The 16,660-nt window shown below is 43.8% G+C and overlaps 1 protein-coding gene across 1 annotated transcript in view; it reads left to right on the top strand.

Annotated features, from left to right (window-relative positions):
* Positions 1 to 15,936, top strand: part of LOC140282143 (insulin receptor substrate 1-B) — a 43,641-nt gene extending 27,705 nt beyond the window's left edge. Inside the window, exon 4 of the mRNA XM_072376726.1 lies at positions 12,189 to 15,936. Coding sequence (XP_072232827.1) covers positions 12,189 to 12,196 — 8 coding nt within the window. The 3' untranslated portion in view covers positions 12,197 to 15,936. The remainder of the gene's footprint in view (positions 1 to 12,188) is intronic.
* The last annotated feature ends 724 nt before the right edge of the window (positions 15,937 to 16,660 follow it).

Below are 16,660 nucleotides of genomic sequence, written 5' to 3'. Positions count from 1 at the left end.
ATTTTTAGACAAAAGGCTTCTTTTTCTACCTCATAGTAAAATGATTTTGTCAGGTGTTCCCAGGAAGAGACTCTTTGGTAATTTCTCATTTCAGATCATTCTGTTTCTGTAAGTCACACACTTTTTTACGGCCAGTTCATTATTTATTTATGCTCGACTGGGATCTTTGCGACCTTCCCAAGGACTCTGTGGACGGCAGACATTAACATCTGACCAGAAATTGGGTTTCCTGATGTTTATAAGTTCCTCGTTTCTAAGCTGAGAAAGTTCACACATAGCAAAGCCAGAATTTATTAAGTAAAAACCTCCGACTTCTTCCTCAATCTGTCAGTAAAGTCGATCTCACGAATATCTTTACCATTTTAGACGTGTTTTATGTGTTTTCCAGCCGGTTACGAATAAACCATCAAAGATATTTCCAGTGAAGGCATTCGCTCAAAACAGCAAGTGGGAAATTGTATTTAATTGTTTAATCGCAGGATTTAACATTCGGTGAAACTAAACGCATCACCAACCAAACGCAGGTATGCAGCGAGATCCGAAGCTTGGCGGGCCTGCTGTGACTCGTCACTTTTACAGTCATTTTCCATCCTTAAATTGGGTTTTTCAGTAAAGGCAAATAAGCGTTAGGCATAACTTGAAGATCTAAGACCTGGATAACATGACATCAAAGCATGTAGCCCTGCAGAAATCTTAAAATAAACTCTGACTGAGTGCTGGATGAAAGGATTAGAAGTTCATCTGTGATGCGGTTCAGTGCCAGTTAAGAACATGCCCTTTATAACGCTGCTTGCATTCAGTTGTCACTGCGAGCTCCACGTTGAACTCAGCTGCTCGGCTTTGGTCGTCACGTTTGCCGGCTTTTCTTCATGTGCCTTTTTCCTTTAAGAGCCAAATTTAAGAGATGTTGACGTCTTTCCTCCTCGCCTCGCCACAAACTCGCAGTATGGCGGTCAAACATTTGTGGAGCGCTTGTGATTCCACATGTTTTTGCCGCCTGCAGTGACGACTCAAGCCATATGTCGTATGTGTTTGTGCCTACGTGGTGTTAATGAGAGCCCTTTCCATCTTAAAGGCTGTTTTACAGGAAAGAGGATGTAACTTTTTCTGTTGCCGAGACCATTTCTGGAATCTACAATTACACCCCCCCAACAAACACACACATACGCCTCCTCACAGCAGTCATCAACACAATGTTCCTCTCTACAAGAGGCGTCACAGCACCTAAGCAGAGCTTTAAAAGCCTCAAATTGGCAGTGGACAGGAAATGAAATGCGCCTAACTCTCTTGTTTACTCATTAGTCATACCTGGTCAAGAACAAACAAGTGGAGATGCACATTGAAGAGATGGACGGTCAGGAGGAGCACAGGGAAGTGAATGAGGGAGGGATGATTGAGAGGTGGCGCGCACACACACACACACACACACACGTGCACTTTCTGTTTACTGATCCTGTCCCTGCACAGTTTCATTCGTCATTAATGAAATTGTTTGTATTCATGACCAGTTGTCATCCAGAGAAGGCGAGAGAAACCTGACGTGAGTTTTGCACGTGTACCACGTTGCGTGCACGGCTGGTTGGTCGTGCACGGCTGGTTGGTCGTGCACGGCTGGTTGGTCGTGCACGGCTGGTTGGTCGTGCACGGCTGGTTGGTCGTGCACGGCTGGTTGGTCGTGCACGGCTGGTTGGTCGTGGCCACTTTGGTCATGAGCCCATGCGTCTGCCTGCTGTGTCTGAATGAGCTGCTGACGATGTGTGGCTTTCCACTGCGAGCGGAGGATAGTGGAGCTGAAGGCTTTTTGGAGATCAGCACAATCTGAATATGAATCATCACCTCTTGTACAAAACAACACACACACACACACACACAGAGTAAGTGATGGCGTCATGAAGCCGTTTGTCCTCAGTGATCTTACTTTAAAGAGGGAGTTTAGCTGCAGGGAAACATTTGATGATGGTTTATTACACAGTCGGCTCCCTTCACGCTTTAATACAAAAGGCTTGTTTTATGCACACCACATATATCATATATCTGTGATGGTCTAAAAATGTGATATTCAGATACCAATCAGTATTAAAAGAGTACCTAATTAGCTGCTGATTCGCAGCGGCATCAATAAGAAAAGTGCTGTCTTTGCCTCGTCTTCTTCCCATTTGAAGACAAGGATTGTTCTCTTAATTCTTATCATATATTTCCTGAAACGCCGCGTTTCATGCACTGTTATTGCTGCAGACTTCCGATAACTAGCCTGCTGATTCTGACACGAGACGCTCCTGAACACAACAACAGCAAGACGCATAAACTCTGCAGAAAGAGTTGGACTGACAAACCGCAGCGTGTCCGTCTGCAGCATTTTAAAGGCAAGAATCAGCTAATCCACCTTCAGAAGAGACCGAAATGACCGTGAAACTCAGCCATGTTGTAACGGAAAAGCTGCCCAGTGAACATTGGAAGTGACGCTTTAGCATGTTTACATGACACTAGAAAAACTTTGGTGTCAGTTCAACCAAAACTGCACTTTAAACACGTTATTAAAAGGCAGACTAACGGACCCAGAATAATGCAGTCTGGGACTGAATCAGTGCTGCATGTATACGCTCAACCAGACTCAAATGGGTCTAAGTGCTCTACAGTTTCATCCATCCATATTTCCATTTTCTAGGCCGGCTTAATCCAGTTCAGGGTCGCGGGGCTGAAGCCTTTCCCAGCTGCCGTCACGTAAAAGGCAAGAACTGGACAGAACCCACGCATACTTTACATTTTCCTGTAAAAACTGTAGCGTTAGCACACATTAATACAGCCCTTTAAAGCTGCTCTCATTCACATACTCTTCAGCTTCTTTTGACAGACGTCTGTTTAGCTGAAAGCATCTCCAAACTGGTCGCACTGCTCTCATAAAATCCTGATTGTTATAACTTCTGCGTCATCTGACCGTCGCCATTCAAGTGATTTTAAAAAGAAAAGTCTGTGCAGTGAGTTCGGCTGCGTGGAAAAATACATGTGTGAGAAGGAGCAGAATGTCTTCATCACTCAGTCATGATGAACTTGATATGAAAGTGTTGTATTAAAGAGTTTGAGCTTCTACATCCACTGTCCTGTGTGCAGCTTCACATCAGAGTATTTTTGGACCAGGCTGCCCTTGAACAACGTCTTTACAACCGGTTCTTTAGCCTCTCAGCAGAGCAGGTCGGCATTTAAAGCTTTGAAAACACGACGGCCCTAATATGTGTGATTCCTGTCCAGTCAGAAGCTCCAACTGTGTTCATTCACAGCCAGCCTTCGACCCAGCTTCACTCCCAACTCCCTCGTCTCCAGACAACCTGCAGTTCGTTGACTCAGACGTTAGTTACAACCATCGTGTCCTGTTATTGTGTCATCCGTCACTTGCATCCATGTCGCCATTTAAGCCCTTTTTTCAGATGCTGTTTTCATTATTACAAGCCATTCAGATATAATTAACTTCTTGGAAGTCTGTAGCAGTGCTCCTTCATTTTTTAGCCTTTTCACTGAATATATAATCGACTTCACACTGCAACACAGTGTTTCTGCTAACCGAGCTGATGTGATGACAGTCAGATATATGATGCTGCATCTTTTTTTCCCATCTTTTGGCTTTAGAAGCCTTCAGATTGGAATTAAATGACTAAGAGGGATGGTACAGTTTGTAATGGTGCACATATTGTGGTTCACCAGTGCGCTGGACACTGTCATAGCCTGTTTCGATCACCCTACAGACGGCATTAAAGTTGCTGGAATTTATCTCCTCGGCAACCGGAGATTAGAAGAGCTCCAAAACCAAGAAATGAACACAAGGCCCTGTCATATAATCGCCTTAGCTAATTTAAAATGATGTTAATGGGTCAGCAAGCTGTTGCAACCATTTCAGTCTTCTATTAACTACCTTTTTTGACTTCTTAAGTGCAAAGCAGAACTCCGGGTACTAAAAGTTGAGGACGGATAAAACCACATCTGAGAGGGAGGGAAGGAGGAGAAGATTCTTTGACTCCTGTGGAGACGAGGAGAAGGCGAGAGGCATTGCTAACGGAGCTTTCAGAGGGCTCCGAGATTAAATATTTGCTGTGCGTGTTGGCCAAGTCTGCCGTCTGCCCACATTCAGACACACACAGACGCTCGTCCACACCTACAGTCGCTCTTCTCGCCAGTCACATGTCGTCACTCTCAGGTTTTTCCCCTTAAACACAGAGCTGAACCACCTTTTATGAAGCAACAGGGAGTTTTTCCTCTCCAGCCCTGCCAAGTGCCACTCGAGGAAAATGATTGGCTTTCTCTCTATAATATTGTGGTCTTAACCTCAGGATGTAAAGAGCACCGGGACGACTTCTGCTATGATTTGTCATTATATTCACATAATTGAACCGAATAAATCCAGAGGCAGCTGTTGCAGGGCGAAGCGGCAGGCAATCTCTATTAATAATTACACAATTCATCATCGGACTGGAGCAGAGGCTGCGAGCTGTCACGTGAATACACAAACCGAGGCGCCGTGGAACACAGATTGGCATCCGTTTCTAAACACATGTGACAGGATCTGCAAATGCAGTCCAGAGTCTACACTGTCAACCCCCCCTTCCTCATGTTTTGAAGATCAAAAGGTTTGAGAGTTATTTTCTGCCCCTTCTGATGCTTAAAAAGCACTCACACAGTCAAACAGAGCAGAGTCAATTCAGGTTAGGGGCCAAGTAAGGAACATGTTTATTATTTAAAGTATTCCTCTCGCAGAAGACAGAAGCTTGTAGTTTAGTTTCTCCGTGGAAGGTTTATTCTCTTCTCCATCAGGCGATGAAGACCTTTATCTGAAGAGATTTAAGCATCAAATAGATCTGATGTGTTTTTTCCTCTGGAGGGGAATGCATTTTGAATTATTTCTGTCATTTGAACACAGACAATGACTGATTCTGTTCTTCTCTAGGCCTGAGACTATCTATTTGGGTATCTGCCATCAATGCCAGCTCAAAAACACAACCTTGCATTCTGTTTTTTCTGCTTCTGAAAATGTGACGCTCAGTGAGCCGCTCAGATTTGCAGGGGTCCTTCAGATGATGCTGCGTTCACTGTACCACGGAACTGGGACGTTGAAACTCATTTGCTCTTACGTTTTCCAGCCATATTTTCAGCCTTCTTTCACATTAAACAGGACTTTTTAGCCGTGCATTGGTTCTGCCGCTTGACAAGCTAATCAAATGAAGACTTTTGAGGTTTTTCTCACTTTTCTAAAAAGCTCTGCTTTCCTGTTGACGTTTGAACTTGTCTAAAATGATTCCCGACTCTAATGACATGCGAGGAATTCTGCTTCTGGCTGAATTTTCTGGCTTTGACACAGTGAAGCAAGAAAAGAGGCTAATGTCTCAACAGCAGCTCTGCCACTCAGCTGCCTCTCTTTTAAGATGGTGCAACAGCTTCTTGTGTTTCGCTTCATTTGTCCGTCCATGTCAGAGAGACAGAACTGGCCTTCTGGGAATGGCCTTACTGCGAAGAGAGGACCCCCCACCTGTTTATCCAATCACTCTAGATATCGCCTCACTCAAGATATCACCTCAGTGCGAGTATGCATGTGTGCAAATGCTCAGCAGGAGCCCAAAGCAACTAAACCAGTGGAGCGACATGACACAAAGACGGAGAAAAAGAGCTGATTTAAAACGGCAAACACTGAAAGCATGTGAGCGTGTAGGAGGTGCAGAGAGATAAGGTTTCCAAAAAATCCCTTTCGTCCTGTTGGCTTAAGCTCTGTGTTTCGATCAGTTAAGCGGCCAGTTTTTCTTGCACAGAGATGCCACTTTGTGAACACTGACAGAGGCTTCTGTTTAAATTCTGTCGAACAGTCTCTGTTTTTCATTACTTACTCTAAAATGAACATGCATCTCTTCTTCCCTTGACATGTTGTTGGCCTCTGAACCTGTGGCGGGCTAGAAAACGTGATTTTTTTTATTTTTTCCTATTAAGATGTTTGGAGAAATAAATGGACGTCCTTATTGGCACTTTTCCCTTCATATCTTTGGTATTTTGGTCAAAGGTTAAGAAGCAACCCGTGCAGGCACTGACTCAGGAGTTTGTTGTTCCTCTATATTTTAACTCGCACATCTTGGGATCTTTGTCTGGCAGTTCCTGCTTTTACTGCTGCTGATAGTTTCAGTCCACTTCTCCCACCATTTACGACATGCCGGCTGTCCGGCGCGTAAATGCCGACCTGCTCTGCTGACAGGCTAAAGAACTGGTTGTTCAGACATTGTTCAAGGGCAGCCTGGTCTAAAAATACTCTGATGTGAAGCTGCACATGGGACAGTGGATGTAGTTCTCCCACAAATGTGCTGTTTCCCCCCCTCCCGACTCTGCAGTGCTGCTGTCTGTCTCTGTGTGCCATAACACACCCACTCAGGCTTTCCCACTGTGTTGCTGCATAATGACAACTATCTGAAGCCTCTGGTGCAGACATTTAATTACATATAAACCTCTTAACATGTAACAACCTCGTACTTTAATCACATCTAAGTCTTCTTTTTTCTCTTGCTCCCACCAAGTCATAGTCCCACTTTAGTTGTGATGTTTGTCGATGCACATCTCATGGTGTGAATATAAATATGTTGCTCACTCACTCTCTCCTGGTGGCACAGCTTGCTGCTTAGCTGGAGTGAGTGTGGTTGAGAGTTAAAGATGGGATAGAGTCTTTCAACAGTCAGCCGTGTGGTGTAACGTAAGGAAATTCACTGTCAGATAGATGCTGAATTCATTAGAACCAGACAACAATGATTAAACTGTGCTTTCGCTTCCCAGTCAAGCAGAGCTGTTGCTGTTGTTGGTCCCCTGTGACGCTGATGTTCACCCAGTAACCTGCTCCTCTTGTGTTTGTTCAGAACGAGTTGTTCCTGGTGGTTCAGCGAATGTCCAAAAAAGCACAACACGCTTCTGTTGAAATACTCTTTTAACACAAGTGCAGCGGGTTTGCAAACCAACAAGCACATTTTATATTTTATTGGACTGAATTATCTTAACTTCATCATTTTGACCCTTGGGCTGAACCAGAGACCTTCAGGTCAGCTAAGATGAGACTGGGCCCTGGATTTATTGTCTAAAGCCAGAATCGGCTGTAAAAGGATCTAAATGAGTCCATTCATACTTCAGTTTGGTCTGTATTGTTTCACGTCTGAGCACTTGGAAGGAAAATGGCAACTTAACACCTCTTTCAACATGATCCCACACTGCTTCAGTAATGTTGAGGTCCGGGCTCTGGGGAGGATTCATCCCTCCATAAGACCTGTTGCCACTGATTTTCAGTCCACTTCTTGTGTCATTTGGCATAGCTCAGCCTTTTCTCCCTGTTTCCCTTCCTTAAGAACGGCTTCTTGACAGCCACCCTTCCATGGAGACCATGGATGGATCAACTGAAGGTCCAGATGCATCTCAAGTATTCAGCTAATAGCTCTTTAGGAATCTCCTTGTTGTCTGTCTTTATGAAACTTTATGTCTGTCGAACAGTGTTCTCTTTGGTGTTTTCTGTAGGTGTCTGTGCTGTGAGTAACAAAGGGCCAAAAGATTCAATCTAACGCTCGTTCTTTGCTACTTTGTCTGTTATTTGTAGACTCGACTTTTGGGTTAGTTGCTCGGGAAATTGGGTTTGCAGTGACTGTAACCAGAGTGAAACCAAGCTGACTACAGCTGACGGACCTTTTTAAACTCTGTCCAAACCCTGAAATCCAACAGAAGGCGAGTGTTTGCTACTCTGAGATAGGTTTTTGGGTGAGGTATCATTTTAACCTGGTTGTCAGACTCATGTGAAGTCAGAGCCCGAACATATCTTCATATCTGACAGACTTTCAGGCGGCAGAAGAAATTAAATGAGGTGACACAGGAGCTGCCCCGCTGGTTCGGCCTGCCAGCTTTCTTACTCCAGCTGTCTTGATGCTCGGTCCCGTCTCATGTTGCGCTGTTGTACGTCTCAGGCCGGATTACTGTTCGCAGGATAGATGATTTAATGGATTCAAGTATAATTACAGTGCTGGAGGACTTCAAGAGCTAAAGTCGCTGGCAGGAAAGTTGCTGCCATTGTGGAAAAACCTAAGACTTTCTCATCCCTAATTCTATAACGATTACTTTTCTTCCTGCAATGTGTGGGTCATGGGTCACGGCTGGCTACCCGTGGAATTGGAGGGAGTTTGGCATCTTGCACAAAGAGGTCTCAGATTGCAGGTTTTTTTTCTTTTTAGCACAGATTGGCACAACAAATGAGAGGCACATTTCTGCCCCAGGGCTGAAGCAGTGATGAGCAGCACGGGGGGTTCTATTACTCCTTTTCCTTTTTTGTCCATGAGGTTGTAGAAATTGTCGCCACTGGTTCTTTTCGTCTCCACAAAGGCTGGCGTCCAATGATTCCCGATATTTCCATTTGTTATAAACGTACAATGACGTCTAATGCCTTTAGTGTGGGTCTGCCTCATTTCCCTTAAGATTAGATATAATTTAATATGAGCCAACTGACCAGTGGACTCAGTGACTCCCATCGGGCTGCTCAGACCTGCCCCGTGTCATGAGGGAGCTGCTGCGGCATGAAAATGACAGACTGACACTCGATTTACGAGCAGGGAGCAGGGTGGCTTTCAATTTTAGGCAGCTCTCGATTGAGACATCACATAGACCCAGACTCGCCCTAATTACACACACTCACTCTCATAAGCAGCTGAAGAACAGCAGAGGCTTTTAACTTCCTGATTTAAGCTAGTGGAGGGGATAAGAAGCACACACACCCTCACACAGGAGCTACAGCGGTCATCGATATATCGAGCTGCACACAGATAGGGAAACGATACAAGGAAATGAGAGTAGGTCGATGCACAAAGTGCCAATAAAGGGTCAGACCGGTTGATAGGGGAGCTTGGGGAAAATAAGAAGCCAATATTGGATTAGAGTAGTCAGGAGAGGAAACATTTAATTGTTGCATGTGATTCGGTGCAATAAATAGAGGCAGTGATGGGTTGTTAAGCTTCTTCTTTCTTTTTTCTTACTCCCTGTGTAATTCCCTGTGTCTGTTTTGGTGAAAGGTCATTATTAAGCCAATGTTATCTACATGATTATAGCATCTTCCTCTCAGTTGCTTTGTGTGCACACTTTCAGGAGTGTGTGTGTGCACGTCCAGCCCGTCTCCTTTGAGCCTCCGCTCGGACGGCTCGTGGTTGTTGCCGCTTTTTGAGCTGCTCCGCTTTGCTTCAGGGCGCCGGGCTTTGGCCGGCCGGTGGCCACCGTCTGTGCTAACGGGGGACTAAATATAGCTCACTGCACCAGGAAGAAGACAAACTGGGAAGAGAAGGAGGGACGTAAATATAGAGCACCCTCGTGCAATTAGAGAGTCGAAGCACTGCTGGGAAATTTTAGGCAGAGAGGGAAGAGACTCTCATTTAGCCTGCTCTCTTTAGAGGCTTTGTGATGTTGTTAGTTTGGCCGAACGCAGCCGGAGTTCCTTTAGCGTGAGTCATCATGTCAGAGTAACCCAGTTTGAAGAGCATTCACTTATTTTTATGGTTCTTGCTGCAATCCAAGCTGTGGAAATCACCATTTTGCACTTTTCATTCACACTTTGATCAAACATTTTGGACACAAAAGGCCTTTACAGAGAGACAAAGGAGTCTGTCTGCATGCCGTAATTACACTCAATAAGACATTAATCTCAACATCTACATGATCTTGAAGCGCCTGTCACACCGGGTTACCCTGGTCTGGGGAAATCTGTGTCAGACTGTGCAATAACAGTTCTGAGGCATGTCGGGCTGCACGATGCAGTCAGCCGACTCGTTCTGCTCTCATTTCATAATCTGTTTGCTTGGTTTGAGGCTGTCCTCCTGCCTTTCAGCGCCGTAAGAATTTATGTTTTCCAGCATGTAAACAGATCCCACGTCTTAGAAACAAAAGTCATCAGTGTTTTAAATGAAAAAGGCAGTAAAAAAAGCTCCTTAACTTGTCCAGAAGGGGATTTAGCTTATTTTACGGCACGCGTTGCATAGCTGTGTGAATTAATAAAGGAAATAATAATAATCCTGTTTTGTTACAGTGAGAGCCATTATATTTCACTTCATAGAAAGCTCAATTTAACAGGTTTCCATGCAAATATGTAATGAATTTTAACCCAAATTTCAGAAAGTCAGCTAAAAGAAATGCAGAAAGTTATAGTAGATGTAGAAAATGCATAAAGAAAATGAATAAATTAGTTTAAATGTGTTTCTGGCCACTGTTCCACATTTATTCTGGGATGATATAAGGAAAAGGTGGCACTGATTCTTAAGCCTGAGCTGCTGAAGATGAGATGACAATTAAAAAGGCTCAAGGCAAAGTTTTTTGCTGTCTTTTGAGATGTTTTCTCTGGTAAATGCTTTCATTCAGCTACTTTAATGTCCATCTAACCGTTTATCTGAGGTCAGGTCAGGGGGCAACAGGTCCAGGAGGGAAACCCAAACATCCCTCTCCCTTCGGACACTTTTCAGCTCCTTCTGGGGAATCCCAAAGCATTCCCAGGCCAGAGGGGATATTTAATCCCTCCAGTGTGTTCTGGGTCTGCCCCGGGGCCTCCTCCCAGTTGGATGTGCCCTAAAAACTTATAAACTCATTTCAGCTGCTTGTATCCATGACCTTATTCTTTTGGTCACGACCCAAAAGTGATGGTATGAGCGAGGATGGACCAGTAAATTGAAAGCTTTGCCTCCCGGCTCAGCTCCCTCCTCACCACGACGGACCAGAGCAGCGCCCTTATTACTGCTGACGAAGCCTCAATCCGTCTGTCCATCTCTCACTCCTACTTTACATCACTCAGGAACAAGATCCCGAGATAGCAAAACTCCTCCGCTTGAGGCAAGGATCCGTCACCAAACCAGAGGGAGTACGCCCGCTTTTTAATTTGAGAACCATGGCCTCAGACTTGGAGAGGCTGACTCTCATCCAGGCAACAACCCCAATACGTAAGAGTTACTTTAACTAAAGGAGGGTAATCAGTGGTGTACGCCTGCTTCTTAATCCCTCATGAAATTAAATACTACACATTTAGCTATCTGGGTTAGTAGTATTTGGCTTCAATGGGTGAATTTGTCAGGCTGAGGCACTAATTTGGCACTCTTTTATGTAAAGTAGCTGGAAAATGCAAAAATACAGGTCAGTTTTGGGGTCAGCTGTGGCAGAGCGATTCATTCATTGTCGCCACATAAAAAAGAAGAATCTGGGATAGAAATTAAAACTGGACTCGCTTCTGAGAATGATTTAGATGTTTGTCAAACTTGAACTAGTTTAAAGGAAGTAAAAATTTGAGTGTTTTAAACTTAAATCACAAACTGCCTCACAAAAAAATGTAAATTTTAAGTTTTCTCGTCTACACAAGCTTATTTTGGTCAGTAAAACCCATCTAAGCAGCTAATTGGGGACTATTTTTGTCGCTCTGATCGTGAGCGAACGCCACACACCCTTGGTGTCAGAACATAAGCTGGAAATATTCTATGTTTTGGTGCGTGGTCATAAATCAAATAAAGGTGTTAAGTCCCACAAATTAGACTTTACAACCAAAGATTTAACGCTGCCTCGCTCAGAATCCTCTCGTCTTTGTCCAGAAAAGGACTTGAAAGGTATTTTCGGTCCCCACGTTGGCACCTGAGCCAGCATTTCGCCATTTAAGACTGACGACTAAAGAGTCGACCCGAGCAGTTTAAAGGCTGGACGGATGGCTGCGTGATGCCGTGTCGTCACACTTTCACCCTGAGAGCAAAGTTACCATGAAGTCTGCATCCCTGCTAATCTCTTCAACTTCTCCACGTTAAAACACTCCTTCCTGTGTGTGCTTGATTCATTGCCGCGGTGACGTTTCCGCACATAACTGCCGAACTTTCTGGAAGAACAGAATCTGGATCTCTTTTCCTGCAGCAGGAGGTGTCCTCACCGTCTTCCTCCCTGCTGTTCCCTTTATCACTTTCTGAATCTGAGAATCATATTGTATATTCCTGTTGTCTGTTTTAGAGTCCGTGTACCAGAGCTGATAAGCAGACGCTGCTGTCTTTCTTTAAATATTCTAATTACCTTTATATGCTGTTGATACATGTCGTAATATTGATTCCTTCTGCATAGCTGGGTTATTGTTTATTCAGCATCTAACCAAATTGTTTCCCCTTTCTCTGTCTCTCTGCTTTTTTTCTTGTCCCTTCCAGAGTGCTGATGTCAGTGGGTCGTCTTTGAGGAGACAATCTGGTACCGCTCAAAGCGCTTCAATGCTCCGCCTGTTCCTTTTGTTACAACCAATCGCATCGAGAGAGCAGCTGGACCGGACGCAGCCCTGAAGCACTTTGACAAAGATGGAAAACTTTTTCCTTTTCTCCTTTGCTTTCATCCAGTTGGTTGAGGAAACCAACAGGGATGTGTGCCAAATGACATTCTTAAAAAGCTATTTGCTGCTCTCGTTCCTCAAGTGAAAGCCAATCAGAGGAGGGTACAGAAGAGAGAGCAGCGTTTTGTTTTTTCCTGTCATAACAAAGAGTACAAATGTGGCTGACTGGTGTGTGGGGAAGAAAAAGAAAATATATAGAATATATATATATCTGCTCAAAAAGTGCCTCATTTCCAGATTGTAGCCATTTTACAAAGATCTTCAAACTGAAGCTTTGGGTTCTATCTTTTTTATGCTTGATTTGGTGTAGTTAAAAGAAAAATGACATCAAAAGGTGCTGATTAAGATGAGCGTCATTTTTGTGAGCTTACGCCGCGTTCATGTCGTACAGGATGGTTGATAAGAGGTTGGAAAGCTCGCCGTGCTTACAAGTTGTGAGTGGCAGTTGTTTTACACGGAGTTGAGTGTCAACAAAGATCCGTTAAAAACCTGGTGTTTGACTAGACTGCTCATGCTCATCACGCAGTGAGTGTAGGCAATTTGTTTACACTACTTTCGTCTACAATTGAAAACTGCCCTACTTTCTGCAAATACGCTGGCATGTCATCTAAAATCCCACACAGGAGCAGCAGTAAGTCAGCTGTACTGCACTGCTGCAGGACGTCTGTTATGCCACATTTTCTTCAGATTAGATTAAAAGAAAAACATTAAAACAAAAGACAGAAGTAGCATTACATTTTCCCATTTGTACTGGATATAGAATAACACTGAAATTGGTTGCATCCATGAATTAAACCAAGCTCAGATCAGAGCACTCTGGACAGAGCATCACAGGTTTTACTTTGTTTTGAAATGTTTTGAGAACTTCTACCACTGTCTGTACTACTCCATCAATAAGTCCTCCCTGTTGCAAAACCTCATTTTTAAAAAGACAGTTATTTAGATTTATTTCATCAATTCATTTAGAATTGATGAAAGCACCTGTTTGTGTCATTCGGTTACCTCTGTTTGGGCTCCAGGCTGCTAGTATATATATAATATATGCTAATAAGTATCAACGGATAGTTTGTGCACCCATCAGTGTACGTGTGATTGCTGAGCACAATGAAGCGTGCAATGAAGGCACACTTTTAAAGCTCTTTGTCATTTTCACGAGTCTGTTTGACTGCCCAGAGAGTACAGCTCCTCACCCTGAAGGAGTAACCACCAATGGGAAAACACCCATCGCTTGGTGGTTTAACAGATGTTGCAGTTTCAATCAATCAATCAATCAGTGAAATTTGGGTTCACAGGGCTGACCTCGGAAAATGCAGTATGTTTTCCTCAATCTGTGGTATCTGTAATAGTTGGTTATCAACCGCACCAAAACTTTGATAATTGGGTGGACACCATGATAAATTCCTAAACTTGTAATCGCACTACGTCCGATATGACATGAACGCAGGATTTTTGCCAACATTAAAGATGAAAACGGTACTAGCACTCTGCTAGCCTTCTTTTCTACTGTGAGAAATATTAGCATTGCTGCTGCTAGCTCACTGCTCATTGTTGTGTTGCATTTAAACCCTCTTTCTTTTTGTCCTGACTTTTCTCTGCTTGCTCTCATTTTTCAATGAGCCATAAATGAAAGTATTAAACACATGCTTGAAACAAAATAGCACTTGTAGCAGGTAATGGAGAAACTTGCTAGCTAGCTTAAAGCCATCTGGATCAGATTAGCATAATAGTATCGTGCCAGGACATACATTCACTGTCCTGCTGACCACAGCTCAGGGTTAGACCCCTCATATAGATCCAAGCAATCCCATTAGTGCTATTAGCTCTACTCCATTTAATCCCATTCATCTCAGGATGCTAAATAACATACGGTACATACAGCTGAGGACAGAGACCCTATCTATAGCCATGCTAATGCTCGCTTTGTAGCAGTCAGCACACTGCTGTTAGCACTCAAAATGGGTCAGTTCTCTCTTTTTTCTGCCAGTTTAAAATAAATCTATGTGCAAAGTTGTTTTCTGTTATTTTATACTGCGCAAAGCATTTTGAGATATTTTTTTCTTTCTTCACAGTTCGTCTTTTAAACTGATCAAATTGAAAGTACTTTGACTGTAAATCCTTCTTTAAGACTTTGTTTGTATATCCTTCCCTCCTTGTCTTTTGCTTGGCTCTGACTTTAATCCTTGCTATGCATCAGCACTAAAGTGCCTGTCTGTCCTATTTTTCTGTCTGTCTCTCTACCCCATTTTAGCAGTTAGCACTAATACAGTTGTTCTAGCAGAATATATCAAGTCTATTTTTGTGTTCTTTTTTTGTTTAGTTTTTTTGTTTGCTGTACAGTTCTTGTGAAATTACCTGTTTGGTGTGGCAGTGACCAGACTTGACTGAGTGTCATGGCCCTGATCTGAGGACTGTTTTGCTTTGCCACTAACCAAGGACTCTACCGTCACAGGGCAGTCAGTGCCAAAACCCAGCAGCAGCAAAACTGAGCTGTTCCCCTCAAGAAGCAAACATCGACCCTCAAGTCTGGACACACTGCTTTGTGTTTAAGGTGTAATTTTTCTTGTATTCTCCTGCTGTTTTCTTTTGCAGCGAGGGGACAGAACTGTGACATATCTCGCCTCGCGGTCCGCTCATGTGACTCTCTGAGATAAAGGTCATTGCGGAGACTTGCGTACACCTTAGCCTTGAATTTGCCTATGACTTTGATCAGAGGCTGGAAAAGAAATGCATGAAAAGAAAGAAAAGGCCACAACGGAAAACAGCAACATAAGCCTAAAGTTGAAATAGATGGGTGTCTGTAATGCTCAAAAATTGTACTCATGTGTTTGTCTGTCTGCTTGGGAAAGTTCATGAACTTTCTCAGTCTGGTCACACGACTTTAAGGGCTTAGAGTGTAACAATGCAGCTTTCTTATGAGCAGATTGGGATCTGTGGTTGGAATTGCCCCTAATTGTGGTTACTAATTCAGAAGTGAATTATTCAAGCCAGACTCAACACGTTAGTCCAAGATGTCTGCTTTCCAGGAGACCGGCAGGCAAGCACATGAGATGAAATGTTTCAAATGTATTCTGGAGATGTTCTCATATTGTAACTCAAATGTTCAGCCAAACGCTTAAAGGTACTTAAGTCTAGTGAGAAAGCACACACACAGGCTCGCTTTCAGTCCTGACAAGCAGACTTTGTTATTCTGCCATTTAAAGCCCCCTTTAAGCCTTGAGCTGCACATGAGCGCTTTTAACTTTGCCTGCCCACAGTCCGGAAAATTTCTTTTTCGGGTGCCTGCAGCAAAGTTCTCAGTGGTGACAGCTTCATGTCACGAATGGGGTTGGTTCCGCAGTTTTAAGTGGCTGTATGATTTCATTCATTGCGTTGTTAGCAGATGTAGACATGCGCGCGTGCAGGAAAGTGCTGCTGCTTCTGTTCTGAATTGTTTTACCTATTCCTGCTGCCCATCTGAGGGATGGTACTAAACGGGAATATTTTGAAATTCGCCATTGATGTAGACGGTTTTACTTCTCTTGCTTGAAAAAAAAAATCTGACTAAAAAGAAAAAAAATCATACAACAAAAGGACTTTGTGGTTTCTTTTTGTTTTTCAGACTGACTGCTGAGTTTTGAGTGATGATTGGGTTTATTGTTTAAAAAATGACGGACAACAAAGCAGCTGGAAGAGGGAGGCGGTCGGGGGTGGGGGGTGGTGCTGAGCTGAAGAAAATCTACGATTTCCCATCCGAGGCGAGTGTGAACATCTGCGGAAAGTGCCGCACACGCAGGCTGGCTCACGCGCCTCTCACACCCGCTCATATGGGCTGCGACCACAGCGCAGATGTCACACTGTAGTGTGGAAAAGAAAAAGGCCTGGTTATCCGCACGAGTCTTTTGAACTTCGTTAGTCACATTCACCACTCCCATTGATAAGATCATTTGCACTCAAGTTGGGCAGCTTGCCAGCAGAGTTAATCGCTCATTTTACCGGGAATTCGACCGGGGTTGTTTGTGGGGTGAGCTCAAAGACTTCCCCCATTGATTCTACCCTCTCTCAGCACTTGGTTTAATTAGATAAGCCTCTTTTGGCGTGATCAATCTCAGCTTCTTCATGTACCTATTGTTAACATGCATGGGATCTTGTGTCATCCTTGTCCACGGATGGTAACTCAACCTGGCTGGGTGTGACTGCACTGGCAGAGATACCACAGGAGTCAATAGAAATGAATACACCCACGACCCGGGCCTGCACCTGTAGTGTGGACAGTAAACGGCCCTCCAGCACCTATGTGACAAAAAAGAAGCCCCACAC

Source organism: Leuresthes tenuis, unplaced genomic scaffold, assembly GCF_036924035.1.
Source record: "Leuresthes tenuis unplaced genomic scaffold, fLeuTen1.0.hap1 SCAF_22, whole genome shotgun sequence".
Lineage (NCBI taxonomy): Eukaryota > Metazoa > Chordata > Actinopteri > Atheriniformes > Atherinopsidae > Leuresthes > Leuresthes tenuis.
This window is presented reverse-complemented; position numbering and strand designations above follow the sequence as displayed.